This window comes from Pelodiscus sinensis, chromosome 1 (assembly GCF_049634645.1).
Source record: "Pelodiscus sinensis isolate JC-2024 chromosome 1, ASM4963464v1, whole genome shotgun sequence".
Taxonomy (NCBI): domain Eukaryota; kingdom Metazoa; phylum Chordata; order Testudines; family Trionychidae; genus Pelodiscus; species Pelodiscus sinensis.
In genome coordinates, this window is record NC_134711.1 from 63,224,440 (window position 1) to 63,244,965 (window position 20,526).

Below are 20,526 nucleotides of genomic sequence, written 5' to 3' on the forward strand. Positions count from 1 at the left end.
GCTTTCTGGAAATCTAAGTACACTATATCTACTGAATCCCCCTTGTCCATGTTTGTTGACCCCGTCAAAGACCTCTAATAGATTAGTAAGACATGATTTTCCTTTATAGAAACCATGTTGACTTTTGCCCAACAAATTATGTTCTTCTATGTGTCTGACAATTTTATTCTTTACTACTGTTTCAACTAATTTTCCCAGTACTGACATTAGACTTACTGGTCTGTAATTGCCAGGGTCAGTTCTAGAGCCCTTTTTAAATATTGGCGTTATGTTAGCTGTCTTCCAGTTCTTGAGTACAGAAGCAGATTTAAAGGATAGGTTACAAACCACAGTTAATAGTTCCGCAATTTCACATTTGAGTTCTTTCAGAACCCTTGGGTGAATGCCATCCGGTCCCGGTAATTTGTTACTGTTAAGTCTTTCAATTTGTTCCAAAACCTCCTCTAAAGACACTTCAATCCGGGACAGTTCCTCAGATTCATCACCCACAAAGGACGGTCCAGGTTTGGAAATCTCCCTAACAGCCTCAGCCGTGAAGACTGAAGCAAAGAAATTATTTAGTCTCTCCACAATGGCTTTATCATCCTTGATTGCTTCTTTTGTATCTCAATCGTCCAGGGGCCCCACTGGTTTTTTAGCAGGCTTCCTACTTCTAATGTACTTAAAAAAAACATTTTGCTATTACTTTGAGTTTTTGGCTAGCTGTTCCTCAAAAACTCTTTTGCCTTTTTTTGTTACATTTTTACACTTAATTTGGCAGTGTTTATGTTCCTTTCTATTTACCTCACTAGGATTGGACTTCCACTTTTTAAAAGATGCCTTTTTATCTCTCACTGCTTCTTTTACATGGTGGTTAAGCCACGGTGACTCTTTTTTAGGTCTCTTGCTATGTTTTTTGGCTCCAGTCACTGTGCCTTTTAATTTCTGTTTAACTAACCTCCTCATTTTTGCGTAATTCCCCTTTTTTAAATTAAATGCTAAAGTGTTGGACTGCTGAGGTGTTCTTCCCACCACAGGATTGTTCAATGTTATTATATTATGGTCACTATTCCCAATTGGTACTGTAACAGTTACCTCCTGGACCAGATCCTGTGTTGCACTAAATCGAGAATTGCCTCTCCCCTTGTGGGTTCCTGTACCAGCTGCTCCAAGAAGCAATCATTTAACGCATCAAGAAATTTTATTTCTGCATCTCGTCCTGAGGTGACATGTACCCAGTCAATATGGGGATAATTGAAATCCCCCATTATTACTGAGTTTTGTATTTTGATAGCCTCTCTAATCTCCCTTAGCATTTCAACATCACTATCACTGTCCTGGTCAGGTGGTCAATAATATATCCCTACTGCTATATTCTTATTAGAGCATGGAATTACTATCCATAGTGATTCTATGGGACATGTTGATTCATTTAAGATTTTTACTTCATTTGATTCTATATTATCTTCCACATATATTGCCACTCCACCACCCACATGACCTAGTCTGTCCTTCCAATATATTTTATATCCCGGTATGACTGTGTCCCACTGATTGTCCTCATTCCACCAGGTTTCTGTGATGCCTATTATGTCAATCTTCTCCTTTAATACAAGGTACTCTAGTTCACCCATCTTATTATTTAGACTTCTAGCATTTGTGTAGAAGCACTTTAAAAAATTGCCATTGTTTATTTGTCTGCCCTTCCCTGATGTATTAAATTCTTGTATATGTGATTGTTTCTTGTTTGATCTGGCCCATATTTTATCATCTCCCCTCCTCTCTTTCTGACTAAAGCCTAGAGATTCTCCATCAATGGACTCTTCTCTAAGAGAAGTCTCTGTCCAATCCATGTGCTCCTACACACCAATCGGCTTTCCCCCAACTCTTAGTTTAAAAACTGCTCTACGACCTCTTTAATGTTTAGTGCCAGCAGTCAGGATCCACCTTGGTTTAGGTGGAGCCCATCCTTCCTGTATAGGCTCCCCCCCTCCCAAAAGTGTCCCCAGTTCCTAATAAATCTAAACCCCTCCTCCCTACACCATCGTCTCATCCACGCACTGAGACTCTAAAGTTCTGCCTGCCTACCTGGCCTGCGTGTGGAACTGGAAGCATTTCTGAGAATGCCACCAAAGAGGTCCTGTAACTTCCAATTAGCATCTCCTGTGACTCTTCATAAACAAAATACCTCCTGGGAAAGGCCAGACAACTGGAAACACAGGTCTATTGTCCTAGAGAGGGATTGTGCTCTTTTCTCTTACTAATGAAAGGCTACACTCATTTATCTCCACCTGATCCCAATGAGGATAAGGCACAAAGTAGTTCTCCATTACGAGCATCCTCATCCTTGACTATCATAGGTATTGCAGTGACTGGACTATAAAATGATAGAAAAAAAGATTGCAGCAAATAATTACTTTATTTCCTTGTCACCATGCACCTCATAACTAGTTTGGGTCACCCTGCAGCCACACACTCTCTCAAACTCCCTCCATGAAGTTTTGATTGTTACTTCCACAATATCAAAAATCCTACGGGCACAGAAAGATGTCATTTGACAAAATGAATAGTGATAGAGATGTAGCCATGTTAGTCTGGTGTAGCTGAAACAAAATACAGGACTATGTAGCACTTTAAAGACTAACAAGATGGTTTATTAGATGATGAGCTTTCGTGGGCCAGACCCACTTCCTCAGATCAAATAATGGAAGAAAATAGTCACAACCATATAAACCAATTGTATCCTTTGGTATATATGGTTGTGACTATTTTCTTCCATTATTTGATCTGAGGAAGTGGGTCTGGCCCACGAAAGCTCATCATCTAATAAACCATCTTGTTAGTCTTTAAAGTGCTAAATAGTCCTGTATTTGACAAAATGGTATTTCACTTTAAAAGTGTTTCCATGACACTTGCAGTCAGAGTCTGCTCAAACTAGAAATTCCTAACATTTTAACTGTACTAAGATGAGGTTTAATACATACTAAAAATATAAAAATATTGAATGTTTTTAGTCTTCTTAGGTCCTCATAAATTTGATTTCACCATAATTATTATGAGGTTCAGTTGTTCTAAAATCTTGCAATGACATGGTGCAACAAATTACAGGCAGTCCCCAGGTTACATACAAGATAGGGACTGTAGGTTTGTTCTTAAGTTGAATTTGTATGTAAGTCGGAACTGGTACATATTGTAGAGGAAACTCTAGCCAAACATTTCTCCAGAGCTCAGTTTTATTCTCCCACACCTCACTTCCCTCAGTCCTTTATTCTCAAGCTGAGGTGTCTCCTGAGAAAAGCCGCTCTGCGTCTCCCTGGTCTGCTGGGGGAAGGGGAGCGCTAGCTTCGCGTCTCCCTGGTCTGCTGGGGGGAAGCAGCTAGTGCGGGGTTGCCTCATCCCGTTTGTAAGTAGGGATCCGATGTAAGTCGGATCCATGTAACCCGGGGACTGCCTGTACAAAATTAGTTTCCCATACAATACTATATGAACATTTAGGCAAAAATGTACCTTTATCTCAACAAAGCAAGGAATTGGATTACAATTCCTTTTGACTCCTTCTGCATTAGTTTCTGTGAACAATGAATCTGCAAAAACTTAGAACCAGAAGACTTTCCCACAGACCACCTCAATTACATTTCTGCTCTATTTTGGTCATAGCTGGTTGGAACCTATCTTCTCAGCACGTCATAGGCACAGAAATCCCACTGTGAAGTGACAATGCCTGTCTCATAGACTACACAAGGTTATTACAAGGATTTTACAAAATGGAGTACCTTGAGTTTAATCCCTCTACAAAGGGGGTGAATCCTGAATTCCCTCAATGGGAGATGAGGAACTGCAGCACCTAAAAGAACGGTGGGACCCTAAAAGAATATTTATATGCTTAGAAAATTGTATATGGATACTCACTTGATTTGGTATGTTTTTCCTGATACGTGACCAAGCTCCATCTTTATATAAATATTGAGCTGGGGACAAAAATTTCGATCTATATTCAGTGTTCACCTTCCTAGAACATTAAGAGGAGGGGGAAAACAGTAAATTCAATTATTTTTTATCTAGCAGATTGCTTAAACACAAATATCATACCTATATAAATACAATTACAAGTGCTCTTGAATAGTAACAGCTATATGACAATGAAAGATGAATTCCAAAGCCAAAACTCCAAAAAATGTGTGCCTCAGGTTAGGCTCATCCATATTTAGGCACTTAAAAAGTAGCGGGATTTTCAAAAGTGCTCAGGACATACTAAAATTAGATCGTTTACAACCAATCCCTCATGTACATACATAAACATACAAAAATTAGCTCTGTCTGCCTAAAATGTCAGGAACACTTCAATCACCATCTTTTTAACGTGGCCCAAAATACAATTAACTTCATTTTCAGAATCAACTTGAAATAAACACTTTTGTTCAACACTTCTTTAGGAACACAGACTATAAAAAGGCAAAAGTTCATAAATAAAATTAACCTAGCATATATTAATATGGAGGAAAAAATCATAGTTGAAACCTTCCCTAATTTTTGAGCAAAGTCTGTTTTCCCTCTCTGAAACTATCACAACTTGGTCCTTTATGTTCTACTTACGATGGTGCAATTAAACCAGTTCAAGAGGCAACACTGGAGTGCATCAAAACTAAAACTAATTCCTTTCCAGGAGTAAAACCTGCAAAATACAGAATGAATCTGCAACTGATACAAGTCAATCAAAAGATGAATGTTGTGTGTTTGCATGTGTTCACAATTTGGGTTTGCTCTAATGACTGCTTTGTGTGCTTCTTTTCTGCACAAATACCCGCTGCAGGATCATGAGGGGCAGAGGGTTACAGCCTCGCAACAGATATCATGGCAGAGGATCACCAGCCTTCAAAAGCTACTGCTAATATGACTCTGAGTCTGAAGGCCAAAACATTAACAACCAAAGAGTTAAGGAAACTAATCTCATTATTTTCATTTGTTTTTCCATGAATAAATGCATCTGTTGTATTTGTGTTTTTTCTTGGTTTGTAGCAAAACAAACTGATCTCCCAAGGTCCAGAGATAAGAGTGGTCCAGGCCTGCAGAGAAGACATTGAGCCACCCCTGCCCTAGTAAAACCTCAAAAAAAGAAAAGTGGGTGAAAAAAAACAATGGGGAGGCACATTAATTTATTAGAAGGTGGCAAGAGTGGATTGTACATTTTTGATTGATGTCCATTTTCTGGGGTTTTCTCTCTCTTTTTCAGACCTCAAAAGCATAGGAGCTCCTGCATTAAAAAGAAGAGTATGACCTCCCAAAGCAATGTAAGTATACTGAGAAGCAGAAGGTGTATGCAATACCCATAGAATTATCTGACCAACTCAGTTTTCTCCATATTTTTATGGCACTTGCAAGTTTTCATGTTAATGTATGAGGCATGGTGCAGCAGAGAACCACCAAGTACCTCAGGGCCTGCATGCAACCAATAAGTGAGCAAATTTACAGGTGACTCAGTTGGCAGCCAAAATTTTCAAAGCAGTCACTGAATGATAACCTACAGCAATGGGGGACTGCACTACAAGAACTAACTGAATTGCCTTTGTGTGCAGCACTGCAATGATCCAGAGTGAGCTGGTGAAGAATGCTGCAATGTCTTGGCTTATGCACAGCAAGCACAATCACAATGCTGATATGAAGTGGAAAAAAAGATGTATATGGATATAAAGTGTAATACAGATATACAAGGTAATGCAGTTGATTCCAATGTCAAAATAATGAATGCCCACCACCCCTCACAATATTAGGGTGCTGAATACCTAAGTTCTACATTTGATTTTCCTATATATACATACCCAAGACTTGTATGTAAAGAGAGGGGCTTTTGAGCAATATGTTGTTTATTTTTTTGTTCGGGTTGTTTCTGTTCTGTTTCTGATTTCCCTTGATTTGCTGAATCTCCCTCTGGCTTTAGGAATATTTCTTTCCTTTCATTCTAAGGCAAAGATAATTTTAGAAATACCATATTAGCTAACAAACTAAAAAAAAACTGAAAACACAAATTCTGTTTGACACTAGCCTTTTACTTTAACATTTGAAAAAATAGAATCATAGAAATATAGGGCTGGAAGGGACCTCAAGAAGTCATCAAGTCCAACACCGTGCACTGAGGGTACAGCTACACTGCGGAGGGGCGGGGGAAGGGAGGTTCAAAAGAAGGTATGCAAATCATGCTTGCATTTGCATATCTTGTTCCAATTCTTTTCCTGGAAGAGATTTTTCCGATATTTGGCCCATCTACACAGAGTCAAATGCTGGGGAAAAAAACCCTCTTTTGAAAGCCCCTGTTAACCTCATTTTATAAGGAATAAGTATTCTCCACTATTGATATAATCAGTTCCACTCTGCTCTCAGGGAAAAAAGTCCTGTCGCCACTTGTATTTTTACTGTAGTGTATTTTAACCAACTCAAGATGAATTGGTGCCACACCTGCAACCAACAACCCACACCATCTCTAAATTTCAAATGCACTGGTGGTAATACAACTTGAAATAGCAACAGTAAGAAATATTTGGCAAAGTAACTTAGGGCATGTCTACACTAGAAAATTAGGTTGATTTTATTTAATTTGACTGTGAGCAACCAATTTAACGAGCACAATTTTGCATGTTCCCATTATGTGACTGTTGTCAACAGAGCAAAACCTTACTACCAGGGGTTATATTGACTCAAGGAGTGATGCACTGTGCTCTGTCCCACAGTCCCTGCAGCAGACTGAAATGCTGGGCTAAGGTCCCAAAGCCTCATGCGACTAAAACATTGCTGCGGATGGTTATGGGTGCATGTGATCAGTTTCCTATGTCTGTGTCTCAGAACCAGCCTTGTCCTGTAGTATACATGTAGTTCCTTATTTTCAGGCGGCATGTCTGAGTGTCCTTGGTGTGGCCCTTACCAACCATGCCTAGTGTAATTTTGGCATACATTTTAGCATTTCTTTTGCTGCTTTAGAGCTCTGCCTGCACAGAGTCTTCCCCCACCCCCATGAATCAGATCCACTGTCTCCTGAATGGTTCATGCTGGAGGCCATGCAAGCTAAGCTGTGCTGGTGTGCACTCCACACTGCTCTAATGGGAAATGAACATACAAACACTCCCCTGGGACTTTTCCGATTCACCTAGCTGAAGAGTTCAAAGTGCTTGTCAGAGGATTCACAAGAGCACAATGAATCACCACCTGGAGGCCCCTTCCTCAAAATTACAATGCACAGTGTTTCTAGGAGGCATGAACGTCACCGCAGGCTTCACTCATTCAGGTGAAGTATAGGGGTCAATTTTAAAAATGCTTTAGGTCAATAGGAGGGACTGGGCAGCACAGACATATTCATTACAAAATGAACCTAATGCTGAATACGTCAACATAAGCTCTAGGGAAGACCAGCCTTTAGTGAAGCAATGAGCAACTTAGGACAGTGAGCAGGTCACACGTGCGGCCCTCCATCTCAGCAAGCTTGTTGTAACCAATATGGTCTACTGGGATTGGGTAGTTTTGCTAACAGCACCTATGTATCTGGAATTTGTGGGGTCTGCCAACTGAACCATGGCAGCACTTTGATTGGATGCAGAGGGATTACACAGTTCACAGTCGATGTTGTGTGCAATCAGCATGCACCTCACTTCATCTGCCCTTGTTTATGTGTGTGTCACTTTAGTAATACCGATAGGAAAAAAACTAGATGGAAACCACCGGAATCTGACAACCCTGAGCATGGGTAAAAGTAAACAAAATGTGTTATGGGCCCCAAGGGGCTGCATGTGGCCTGCAGGCCGCAGTTTATTCCTCACTAGGGATGTCAATGTGTAGGCGACTTCACGATTAACCAGTAAGCCTGGGCTTATCAATCTTGTCAACTACATGCATCCTCCCCGCCCCGCTGCCTCTGTATCAGAGGCAGCAAGAGGGCAGGGGAGCTGGTGCCTGTGAGGAGCTGGCTCTGGTATTCTATAGAACAGCATCTGTCCGCAGGGAGCTCAGACCCCCCCCCGCAGACACTGGTAACTGCCACTCCATGCTGCTGCTTCTGTATCAGGCACAGGTTGGTTTTTAAGCTTCCCTCGTGGACCAGCTCCTGCCTGCCACCCCTCTGATAGAGGGGCAGCAGTACGGAGTGATGGGGGCTCCCTGGGAGAGGGGCCGGGAGTGCACTGGTTGCTGGCCCCACCCCAGGAACTATTGAATAGTCACGTAATTGCTAAAATATCATACAGTTACACGACTATTCAATTATACACTAACATCCTTACCTATCACTACCTTAGTGGATATAATATCTAAGGGTATGTCTACACTACCACCCTAGTTCGAACTAGGGTGGTAATGTAGGCAACCGGAGTTGCAAATGAAGCCCGGGAAATTCAAATCCCGGGCTTCATTTGCAACTCCAGTTGCCTGCATTACCACCCTAGTTCGAACTAGGGTAGTAGTGCAGACATACCCTAAGAGATAACTGACTATTGTCTGGGTTTTACAAAAGACATCCTAATATTTGAACTAGATACTAGAATCTGTCTATACCAGGGGTAGCCAACACACGGCTCGCAAGCCCCAAAAGTGTGGCTTGTGAAGCTGCTCCTGCGCCCCTTCCCTCCCCCAAAAGGCCCCTGCCCCCAGTCCCCCTGTGCTCACTGGTATGGTGATTCAAAATGGCGCCCAAGATGATGGCCATCGACAGGAGCCTGATATGGCCAAAAAAGCTTACGTTTGCTTCTTAAAGGGGCAGCCTCCTTCCCCCCCCCCCCCCCCCTTTTGGCTCGACAATTCTGGTGCAGCTCTTTGCATTTTTTCCGCCGCTGTTTCAGCTCTCTTTGTTGAATGGGTTGGCCACCCCTGGTCTATACTACATGGTGTGCTGGCCTAATACTTAATTTCCTATCAATTTAAAAAGTGAGTTGAATAAAAATTACAATCTCTGCACCCTTAAGTGTAACTGTAGTCTGAAAACTGACAGTAAAATTGGTATCTTTACACACACTGTATTCATTCCCTGTACAAGTTCAAATGCATAGCTTTGGACTTTTGTGATTACAAAACACTTATTGCTTTTTACTCCTGTTAGACCTAGAGAAGCCACACACTCAATACAAAAATGCACTCAATTCTACTCATGCTTGGGCATTAGGAGACTGCATAGTTGACAAGCAGGGCATAACTTGGCTAGCAGATTCCTTATTGTTGGCAGCAGTACACAGAAAGGAAAGACTCTCAAGAGCTAAGCTAAGGATGTGTATGGGTAGACAGCATAACAAAACATTATTTTCACTTGTAAACTAAAGATACCGGATACAGAAATCACAGAAACATGACCATGGCATCTATGTGTTCAGCATTAGACTGAATTTATGAGCGTGTCTACACTGCTCAGTTTCTCCTGGTTTAGAGCAGAACCATTCCCAATGTCAGTGTCATATGCAATAATTAAAACTTAACAGGAAACACACTAAAACAGACCATTCAAAGATACTGAAGTATATTAATACCTTTTTTTCAGGTGACATATTTACTGGTGCACATACAGGAAATTCTCTCTCTTCCAAATCACTCCTCAATTTTGGTTCCTTCGCTGGAGGAGAAACTTTGAAACTTTTCTCATATTCAGTTTCAGGGGTAATTGCAAGAGACTTAAATTGGGGAATGGATTTACTTGTATTGTGAATAACCTTTGAATTTAAAATATAGTGTTAATTTGCTAATCTTGAAGTCAAATTTTCAAAATCAGTTATCATAATGATGCACTAATATGTACACAGAGCAAAGGGCGAACAAATACTGTTTGTGGAAAAGTTAATTATTAGATATATAGGATAAATGGGGAACTTAATTTCAGTAATTATTTTTAAGTTTATTTCTTAGCAAGGATGTAATTCAGGAACACTTCCAAGATTAGACCCAACTGCTTTTCCTTATTTATGACTTAAAAAAAAAAAAAGAAGCAAAAAGCTTATTTTCTTAAATTGGGGAAAAAGGTGATTGACAAATCTTTGCAATTCCCCTTAAGATTTGTACCCATCACATATTTTTGAAACAAGACACCATAAAACCAACATTTCAGTCTGTCAGCATTGCTGATGGACTCTTTTGTGGTTTAAGATAATGTTCCTACTGCACAGTAATTTGATCCATCCTTTTTTCTGCAATTAATTCTGTGTTATAAACTAAAAAAAAAGAATTTGACTATTACAAATGGTCAGACCTGATCTTCCCACAGACTAATGAGACTATGGCATATGTCATGTCCTTTAAGAGATAATTTTTCTTCAACTTTACTATATGGGCTTGGATTAGACCAATCATCTTGAGGCGGAGATAATTTGGGCATTCTTAATACATCTGTTCAAGGATTAGGTGTCTCTAGTACTGTAATACTCAGATGTACTTTTCATCAGGTTGCTTACAGATAGTGGTTAGAAAGTCAAGATCCAATACTCTGTTAATAACACTAGAATCTCATGATAAAAAATTAAATTTTAAACCCTAATATTGCTAACATTGTCTATGTATATAACTTTACTACTGTAAGTAGTCCCATTGATCTCAAATTAGTAGTAAATGGTAGTAAGTTTAAGCACACACAAACATTTGCAAGACAAGGGCCTTTACTCTATGTTTTTGAAGAAAACTATGTGAAAGAAAAAAACCCCTACTGTTTCAGACTTCCTGGTCTTTGCTATGGAACAGCTGTTTTAATGAACACCAATTAGGAGAGCAACAGACTCATAGTAATAGGACAGCGTTTCTTAAACTGTGCCGCAAGGCAGTCGGTGGCGTGCCGCAGAGAACAGAGTTTAAAATGGCCACCCTTAAAGGGGAAGGCAACCTTTCTCCTCCCCCCCCCCCCAATAACTTTCCCCCAGCTTTTTTCTTTTTCCCCCTCAACAAAAAATTCTTGGTGTTCCTCATTAAAAAAAAATATTGTTTGATGTTCCTCGGTCTTAAAAAGTTTAAGAAACACTGTAATATAATCTCAATTCAAAGGAGCAGTCAGTGAAATCTTTCATAATTTAAACAATGTGATATTACAACACTTAACTATTACTGAACTTATCCTGCAGACTTTACACAAAACAAAATTCCCACTGAAGTATATGAAACTTCAATGAAAATGTTGCTTGCATAGGGAGATGCAGGATCAGATCTTTTTATAAGGGAGTATATGTGAATTAATATGCTTTTTATATATTAAAAAACAAAAGTGGCACTATAAAGTAACATATCAGTCTACTACCACAAAATATAAGGAAATAATAGTTATTAAATTAGTTTCTTGATTGATAAACTAAATTATATATTTACTTTTCAGATTCTTTACAATTACCTGGTCAGCTGCAAGTAATGGAGAATTTTTTGGGGGGGTTTTCCATACAAACTGCCTTTGATATTCAGAATTTCTGGGGAAATTATTTGAAGGTGAAATATTCATGCCTGATTTCTTTTGCAGGACTCTGTGAAACTGGTCAACATAAAACAATGAATCTTCATTTAGTGTTCTCTGCTACTTTCTGTTGCTGCAACTTACTTTTAACTAAACTTATCATTTCCATGCTTAGATCAAGACAAGTAACTGAATGAAAGATACACTATCTCATTCTCTATAACATCTGTGAAGACCATAACTTACAAACTAAAAATCCAACTGAAAAACTCCTATGGATTTAGGCAGAATCAGAATCTGGTCCCATTTTTCCTACATAATGGAATTTTAACATAGATTGATGTCAAAATTCATAGTTGCATAGAGACAAAATTATAACAAAAAGAGAAAATAGTTTTAAGCAGGAAAGCTATCTTAACTATATTTAATTTAATAGTCACATTAACTTTACCAATAGACTATAAGAAAGGGAAAACATCTTTCAGGATCCCTACCCCATTATCCATTTTTTCTAAGTGCTTTTTTGGAGGTACAAATACTGCTTTTTGGTTTTCTGGCGTTGGGGGTGGCAACTTCTTATTGTTTTCTTCAAGGATGATGGCCGATTCAATTCTAGAATCTGCAGAGTGGGACCTAATTTTTTTAGGAAGCCTAGGTGCTTCCGGTGTTTCAATATTTTCCAGACTTCTGTCATTATTGTGGTTATCTTTGTGTAACTCTGCAGGCCCAAAACCTTCAGCTTCTGGTATGTCATCCAAATATCCTTCCAAATCACTGTCTCCTCTCCATTCAAAGGACTTTGAAATTTGTGGGTTGAAGTAAGGCACCCTTCTCTTGGAAATGAAGTTTGGCTCTCTTGTGATTCCTACAAAACATGCATTAAACTTGAGCACAATAAAATATATCTAGTAAGATTTAAAGATACTGTATCACAAGATTAGAATATTAACATACTGGGATGAAAATATGAGTACATAACACAAGACTGATCTTCAATACATTTTGTATATCTCTGAGCAAGAACAGTTACAAACTACGAGCCTATGAAAGTTTGAGCTCTTTTACATACATGCTGACTGCCTTTAATTCCTAGCTGAGTCAGTGGGAGATGTGGGTGCTTAGCTTGTCACAGGATCAAGCTGCACAAGCCAAATTCTGCCTCTTTTGCAACTTGTTGTGTAGTCAATGGGAGTGAGTGAACATAGCTCAGGGCAGAAACTTAACCTGCAGCCACTAAGAAGATTAATGTGGCTAAAATTATCACATTGTGATAATGACCAAGTGTGGCATGGAACTTCCTAAACTACTGAAGTATTTTGAATAGGTGCATTACTGAATAGATTCTCACTTTACAGTCAAAGAAGAGCAGTGACCAGCCACCATATACGTAATAACATTTTGTATGGATATCTGCATAGAATCCCTTTTTTAAAAAAACCTTCTAAAGTAGTCTTTAAAACAACTTTTCTTTAATACATTATACAGTATATTTTTAAAACTTGGAAAAACATTTTCATAGTTACACAAGAAAGAGACACTGATTATCTGAGATGGTTTTAAACATACAATGGTTAAATAACATGTGACAACACAATCCGGCTGGAGAGTGTTAAACTAACAAAGGACTCTATTTGACTGAGATGAGTAGTCGCAGACAGAGTATATAAACTAATCTATGAGGAACTACAATGCAGCTGGAAAGAGACTAAATCATCTTTTCAGGAAGACGGTAACATACAGAATGTCAGATGCACAGAATCCTTGTGATACAAAACATATAAATACCATAAACAGTTATGTAACCTTTGGAAGAACACTGGGAAAATGGCAGAAGGAAATTTTCAGCATTATCTGTTTGTTTTGAGCAATTCTTAAATTGACATAATCTCTTAAGAGAAACTACTAAATATGTATTTTGACAGAAAGAGCCAAGAGCGAACCAAACACTAGCAGTTTGAGAGTTGTGTTCTAAGGATGTATCTGATTAAATATGACCAGAAAAAAAGTTGGGAATAAAAATGGAAAAAAAGATTGAAAAGACACAACCTAAGTACACCAAAAACCATGACAAGAAATTGTGTTTTTGCCAACCCACATGCTTCTGAGTCTTGTGACATTTGATGTTTAGATTAAATCCTTAGTTCCCAGAGATTAGATGAGTATCATAGAATCATAGAATAATAGGACTGGAAGGGACCTCAAGAGGTCATCGAGTCCAGCCCCCCGCCCTCAAGGCAGGACCAAGCTCTGTCTACACCATCCCTGACAGATGTCTATTTAACCTGTTCTTAAATATCTCCAGAGAGGGAGATTCCACCACCTCCCTTGGCAATTTATTCCAATATTTGACCACCCTGACAGTTAGGAATTTTTTCCTAATGTCCAATCTAAACCTCCCCTGCTGCACTTTAAGCCCATTACTCTTTGTCCTGTCCTCAGAAACCAAGAGGAACAAATTTTCTCCTTCCTCCTTGTGACACCCTTTTAGATATTTGAAAACCGCTATCATGTCCCCCCTTAATCTTCTTTTTTCCAAACTAAACAAGCCCAGTTCATGAAGCCTGGCTTCATAGGTCATGTTCTCTAAACCTTTAATCATTCTTGTCGCTCTTCTCTGTACCCTTTCCAATTTCTCCACATCTTTCTTGAAATGTGGCGCCCAGAACTGGACACAGTACTCCAGCTGAGGCCTAACTAGTGCAGAGTAGAGCGGCAGAATGACTTCACGAGTTTTCTTACAACACACCTGTTGATACAACCTAGAATCATATTTGCTTTTTTTGCAACAGCATCACACTGTTGACTCATATTCAACTTGTGGTCCACTATGACCCCTAGATCCCTTTCCGCCATGCTCCTTCCTAGACAGTCACTTCCCATCTTTTATGTATGGAACTGATTGTTCCTTCCTAAGTGGAGCACTTTGCATTTCTCTTTATTAAACTTCATCCTGTTTACCTCTGACCATTTCTCTAACTTGCTAAGGTCATTTTGAATTATGTCCCTATCCTCCAAAGAAGTTGCAACCCCACCCAGTTTGGTATCATCTGCAAACTTAATAAGCGTACTCTCTATCCCAATATCTACATCATTGATGAAGATATTGAACAGTACGGGTCCCAAAACAGACCCTTGAGGAACTCCACTTGTTATCCCTTTCCAGCAGGATTTAGAACCGTTAACAACAACTCTCTGACTACGGTTATCCAACCAATTATGCACCCACCTTATCGTGGCCCTATCTAAGTTATATTTGCCTAGTTTATCAATAAGAATATCATGCGAGACCGTATTAAATGCCTTACTAAAGTCTAGGTACATGACATCTGAAGCCAGGTCCACACTACGGCCAAAGGTCAGCTTAAGATACACAATTCCGCTACATAAAAAACCATATCTGGAGTCAACATACCTTAAGCCGATCTTCGGCGCGTCCTCACAGCAGGAGGTTAATGGGAGAAATGCTCCCATCAACTTTCCCTACTCCTCGCAAGGGGTAGGAGTTCTGAGGGCACCCTCAGCATTTGATTTAGCAGATCTTTACTAGACCCACTAAAACGAACTCCAGACAATCGACCACCATAGCATCCATCTTCCAGGAAGTGAAGATGTGGCCCTACTTTAAAGGTTCTAGCTCTCGTGGCTATGGAAAAAAACTTGGAAATGTGACACATTTACAGAGGCTTAAATCAGAAGGTAAACAAAAATTACCTCATTTTTTAAATTAAGATTTAATCAATTCTATGACTTTGGAGCTAAGACATGATTTTTTTTAATGTTTGGTGTTAGCAATATTGGTTCAAATAAAAGCTTTCTTGGAATTACTCTGAGAGTCTTGCTGTCAGTGACTACCTGAAAACCATTTTTGTTTGAGAAACCAGAGAGAACCAGCAAAGATGACAGTTCCAACTTCTTATTTGTCCTCAGAAACATACAGAAAAGACTCTGATGGTGAGGTGATTTCTAAATGCTACCTGCAAAACTCCTCCTGAGAACTTCCGAAAAAGAGGGGAGAGCTGTTTAACTTAAAAATCAACACCACTGAATTCAGAGTTACATTTAACTGCATTTTGTGCAAAAGACTTTGCAAGAGGAGTAGAAAAATCAATTTCAAAAGTGTCACTACAATTTTTAAAATCTTAATTTTAGAAATAAAGTGACAACATAAAATCCAATAACTTGGAGACATATTAATTATAAATTGTTAAAATGCAAGTACCAGTTTAAGACACAAATAGTACTAAAACGTAGCATTCCTATGGAAACAATGAGTAGAAATGTTCATTTTCCTTGATAAGGAAAGGTAAGTGCAAATGTGGGGTCTGGTACAAGAATTTTAATTTATATTTAGCTCATGAGAAAAAAAAGCTTGCTGTTTTCCTAAAGTAGATATTTACCTGTACTCTGATTTGATCTTTCATGAAGTTATCTTTTTAAATAAATCTAAACTGAGATTACTTCAATTTTTAAAAAGACCCAAGGCCAAGAAGAAGGGCATGGTTAATTATCTAACCCAGGGCCTTGATTGTGCATAGGGCTGAGTATATTGCCCTCACTTTGGAGCTGAACATGCTTAGCATTTCCTATGAAACTCTGGATCCATGAATAACTGAACCCTTGGTCTTGATTGCAAAAGCACTAAGAATCAAGCCCCGGGTGCCTACTAATTCACCCTTCATGAAATCTCACTGGAGGTAAATTACATTCTATAATAAAAATGCATATTCTTACACTGAACTCATCACTATAGTATCTGACAAACTACCTGTAGTGCATAAAGCCACATGACTGCAACCTGTCAGGTGTTTCTTCTCATTGTCTCAGCAGGGGAAAAGTGTGAGCTACAGAGTATTCTGTTTGGGGAATATTTTTAATAACACTATACACATTGCTATATGATTGTTAGAAAAGGCAAGGTCAAAGGTAGTACCTTGCACTTAGAGCAGAAGGTGGTGAGGCAGAAGGTAGCTCTAGCAAGATAAGTAATTATCCTATCAAATTGCCTAGTGCTTACATTGACAAGCAATTTTACTAATAAGGTTTAAATGTCAAGCTCAAACGAGGCAACTAATTTTATTCTAATATGAACACTTTGCAGAGTGTCTGCATATTCATATCTATACCTTTCTTTAATCTCTTTTGTCTATACCATACACTACCTCAAACTTTTCCTACTCATCTTTTGCTTTCTACTCCATGGCTGTGTCTAGACTGACCAGTTTTTCTGGAAAATCAGACGCTTTTCCGGAAAAACTTGCCAGCTGTCTACACTGGCTGCTTGAATTTCCGCAAAAGCACTGACTTCCTACTGTAAGAAATGAGTGCTTTTTGCAGAAATACTATGCTGCTCCCGTTCGGTCAAAAGGGCCAGTGTAGACAGCTGAGATTTGTTTTGCACAAAAGCGCGTCTAGATTGGCCACGGACGCTTTTCTGCAAAAAGTGCTTTTGCGGAAAAGCGTCTGTGCCAATCTAGACGCTCTTTTCCGAAAATGCTTTTAACGGAAAACTTTTCCGTTAAAAGCATTTCCGGAAAATCATGCCAGTCTAGACGTAGCCCATGTGTGGTGTCCTTTACCATCTCTTCTAATTCCTGCCTGTCTTCTTTCATGCAAACAGCAATAGTTCCTAATTATTGCATAATGACTCCAAGACCTGCGGCTTCCTTCATGTGTGTACTGAAAGCCCATCTTTCAGAAAGCCTCTCAATGATAAATCTTCATCTTGTTATCCTGTACCACTATAAGCCTAAGAACACAAACATCTCAAATACCTAATTTACTGGATTACTCCACCCTATGCTCCTGCAATACAACCCATCTTGTGGTAACTCTGTGCCTATGTTTAGAGTTTGATGTACACTGGTAAATGGCATGTACTTTTCAGGGGTTAGATAAATAATGCAAACTACAAGTTCACTTTCTGCAAAACTTGGGCTCTGTGCAAAGATGATGTAGAAGTTATGGCAGTTATTTCTAATAGCTTACCTAGTTGATCAGATCGAAGTCCAGCCCTTGAGGATTTTTGCTCTTGTGAAGGGTCACAAAACTCTGACAGATCTGATTTTTCCCATTTGAAGTTCCTCTTATATTCACTCAATCCCTACAGCAAATGGACATGCACTGTGAGTGGTGTCATTCTCCACCTAACTCCCAAAAGCAACACCTCTCCCAGCTCTTATATATCCACAGGCATGTTGTGAAGCATAGGAGTCCGATAACTCTTTCTCTTCTAAAACAATCTTGTTGACAGTAAGCAAAAACTTTTTGTTCTGCTTTCTAAGAGTATTACAGCACCATTTCATATGCCAGGGATAACGCCTAAAATCTGCATATTCTTAAGTTTTAACCATGGTTCCAGGTCATCCCAAACTTGTTTCTCGGATCATATTTGTCTGAATCAGTCTTCCTGGGAGCAAGAAACGTATTTTTTCTCGATATTCTGCTGAACACCCTGTACATCTCTTGTACCACATAAACAGTGAAGAGACCGGCTTCTGGATGAGCGTCATCCACAAGCCTCCCCCATCCTGTGCCTTCACTCCCCGTACAAGCGACTCTCGAGCTCAGTACCCCACCGCCCACACGCACGATTCGATGCCAGTGCAACGCGCAGGGGCCCTGCATCATCCCTATCCTCTGCCAGCACAGCGGCATCCTCCACCCGTGAGGGTCAGGCCCACGGAGTTAGCCCCCCCCCCCCCCAGCCGCTTGCCAGCCCCGTTATCACACAGGTCCTGCCCCATCGCCTTGTCCTGTGCCGACCCAGAGCCCACACGGCTCCCGCCCACGCAGGACCGGTACCAACCCGGCCCGTGCAGCCCGCAAGGCGGAGGGGACGGGGCGCCAAGCCGGCCCCTAACACAAAGGGGCAAATGCGGAGGCTGCGCCCCGCTGCAGCAGCGACCCGCCGGGGCCGCCCTCACCTTGAAGCGCACGGGCATGGCGGCGGCGGCGGGGCCGTTGGCTGTAAACACTCCCGTTTCCCTGGCGAGCCCCCGGCCTGGCTTCCCTCCTCGGCGCCTGCGCAGGAAGCCGCCCAATCAGGCCCCGCTGCCGGCGGCTTCCCCCCTACTGCTGGGTTGGGGGCAGACGGCAGCGGGCTGGGGGCCTGGCGAGGTTTCCAGACGCCTCAGCAGCCTCTGCTCCGGGCTGACCCTGCTGGGGCCGCCTCGAGCCTCCCCACATGCCCTGGCCCCGCTTGCCGGGCTGCTCCTGGGGGCCCCAGGAACCCGCTGGTTTTCCAGTCCAGGGAGGGATGGTCGCTGCCTGTGGGGCTTCTGCTTCCTCAGGCTGGCTCTCCCCTGGGCCTTCTGCCCCCCGCCCATGGCCAGTTCGCTAGCCCAGCAGGCGGAATCTAACCTGGGCCCTCTGGGGCTTAGTAGTGAGCCTCAACTGCTTGAGCCAAAAGCCTCCTGGCTCTTAGCTAAGGCAGTGGAGAGCAAACTCGTTCTTTCTCTCTGCAAGTTGCCTTAAGTGCCACTACGTGGGACAATGAGCCACACCCAGTAGGTGTGAGGGGGTTATACAAAGGCTCAGGGCTCTCTGGGATGTGGGGTTTGCTGTTGGGGTGCCAGCACACTGCTTCCAAAGAGGAAGCCGCAAGGATCCAAGTGGCAAGGATCACAGAATGCCCCAAAGAGGATCCCAAAGCTGCCTGTGCACAGGGAAAGCAGTTACAGTGTACACTACTTTGTACCAGTACAACTAACTGAGCCCAGGTCTACACTGTAAACTTTCATTGGTATACTTATGTTCCCTGAAAAATCCATCCATGCCCCAGCATTGCCTAACCCTCATTAAGACATTGCTACCTTGACAGGAGAACTTCATAGCCTTTCTGTTTTCCACTGTTGACTCTCTGTACCTAATGTGGTTTGCAGTCGTTATTCACTGATTTGTCAGTTTAATGTTGATTAAACTTCGTGAGGCCTGAACATTGTTGTCTGTATGATTGTAAGGTACCAAGCATTCCAACTGAAATATGGTACGATCCAATTACTGCTGATTACGCTAAAAGTTACGTGGAAGAAAGCCATGTATTAAAAAGTAATAATAATTAGTAAAAGTATAATTAATAATAAGCATTCATCAAAAATTGTTGATTGGTGTGGAGTATTAGGCAACTTTACAGTCTATAATTACCTTTTAAACAAAATAAAACATTTGTGTATATTCAAGAATACAAAGGAGGAAGATATGCTCTGCATTCCAAAGATTCAACAAGTTTCACTTCTTGTATTCAGGGATACCAAAGGCCAAAAAATCCTAATTTTAATATGTAATATACTCATGGGATATTTTAGTCACTTGAAACCATGAGCTTTGCTAAGTAAAACAACTTAGCGGTCATGTTTCTTTGTATTGTTCGAGACACTTTCTTAAGGAGCCAGTTAAGAGGCTAAAACTCTTTAACTCCTCTGTGGGATATGTATTGTCTCCTATTGGACAACAGCTTCCTTGTTCAAAATGCAGACCTCCAAGTTTGAGCTGGTGTCTGCTTCCTCAAATGTATTGAAACTGGATCAAAATATCACATGAATTATTATATCTGTAAAAAACTACTAACCAAGTTATAGTCACAAGCCCACTGGCTGCTGATGGACTTTGTGCCCAGGAGCAGTTAAAACATGGCATCACCTGGTTATCTTCACCACCACCTAAAAATGCATTTTAGATCATATTTCTTTACTATAAATTTCCCCAGTTGAGGGCATGTCTACACTACAGAGAAGACTGAACCGCCAGAAGTTAATCTTCTAGCATTCAATTTAGCGAGTCTAGTGTAGACCCCTAAATCGAACGCTCAGGGCAGCCCCTGCCAGCATCCTGTACTCCTTCTGTGAGGAGTAAGGGAAGCCAGCGGGAACATGTGCTCCCATCAATCTCTCACAGTTGGACATGGATTTAAGGTGCATCAACTCCAACTAATGTAGCTGGAATTGCATATCTTAGGTGGACCTCCCTCAACCTCTACCTAGTGTAGACCAGGCCTTAGAGTCTTCATAATTGTTTCTGTAATGCTACTAACTAGGTAACTGTATTAACTTGCCCCATGAAACCTATCTGCCTTTGAATAACCCATATCCAGGAGTGAGTAAAACACGAGTAACATTTATGCAAGCTAACAATCCAGTTACCTTTTTACATGCATGCTGTAAATG

The 20,526-nt window shown here is 40.7% G+C and overlaps 1 protein-coding gene across 3 annotated transcripts in view; it reads right to left on the reverse strand.

Moving 5' to 3' along the window:
- Window positions 1-18,698, reverse strand: part of MDM1 (Mdm1 nuclear protein) — a 43,915-nt gene extending 25,217 nt beyond the window's left edge. Inside the window, exons 1-7 of one of the 3 annotated variants that reach the window (XM_075931414.1) lie at window positions 18,289-18,698; window positions 17,351-17,465; window positions 11,860-12,230; window positions 11,309-11,443; window positions 9,474-9,653; window positions 5,796-5,935; window positions 3,889-3,988 (exon numbers count right to left, since the gene is read on the reverse strand). In XM_075931414.1, the coding sequence (XP_075787529.1) occupies window positions 3,889-3,988; window positions 5,796-5,935; window positions 9,474-9,653; window positions 11,309-11,443; window positions 11,860-12,230; window positions 17,351-17,465; window positions 18,289-18,306 (1,059 nt within the window). In that variant the 5' untranslated portion in view covers window positions 18,307-18,698. The remainder of the gene's footprint in view (window positions 1-3,888; window positions 3,989-5,795; window positions 5,936-9,473; window positions 9,654-11,308; window positions 11,444-11,859; window positions 12,231-17,350; window positions 17,466-18,288) is intronic. The other 2 variants (XM_075931421.1, XM_075931428.1) reach the window with 2 other exon arrangements.
- Between the last annotated feature and the right edge of the window lie 1,828 nt (window positions 18,699-20,526).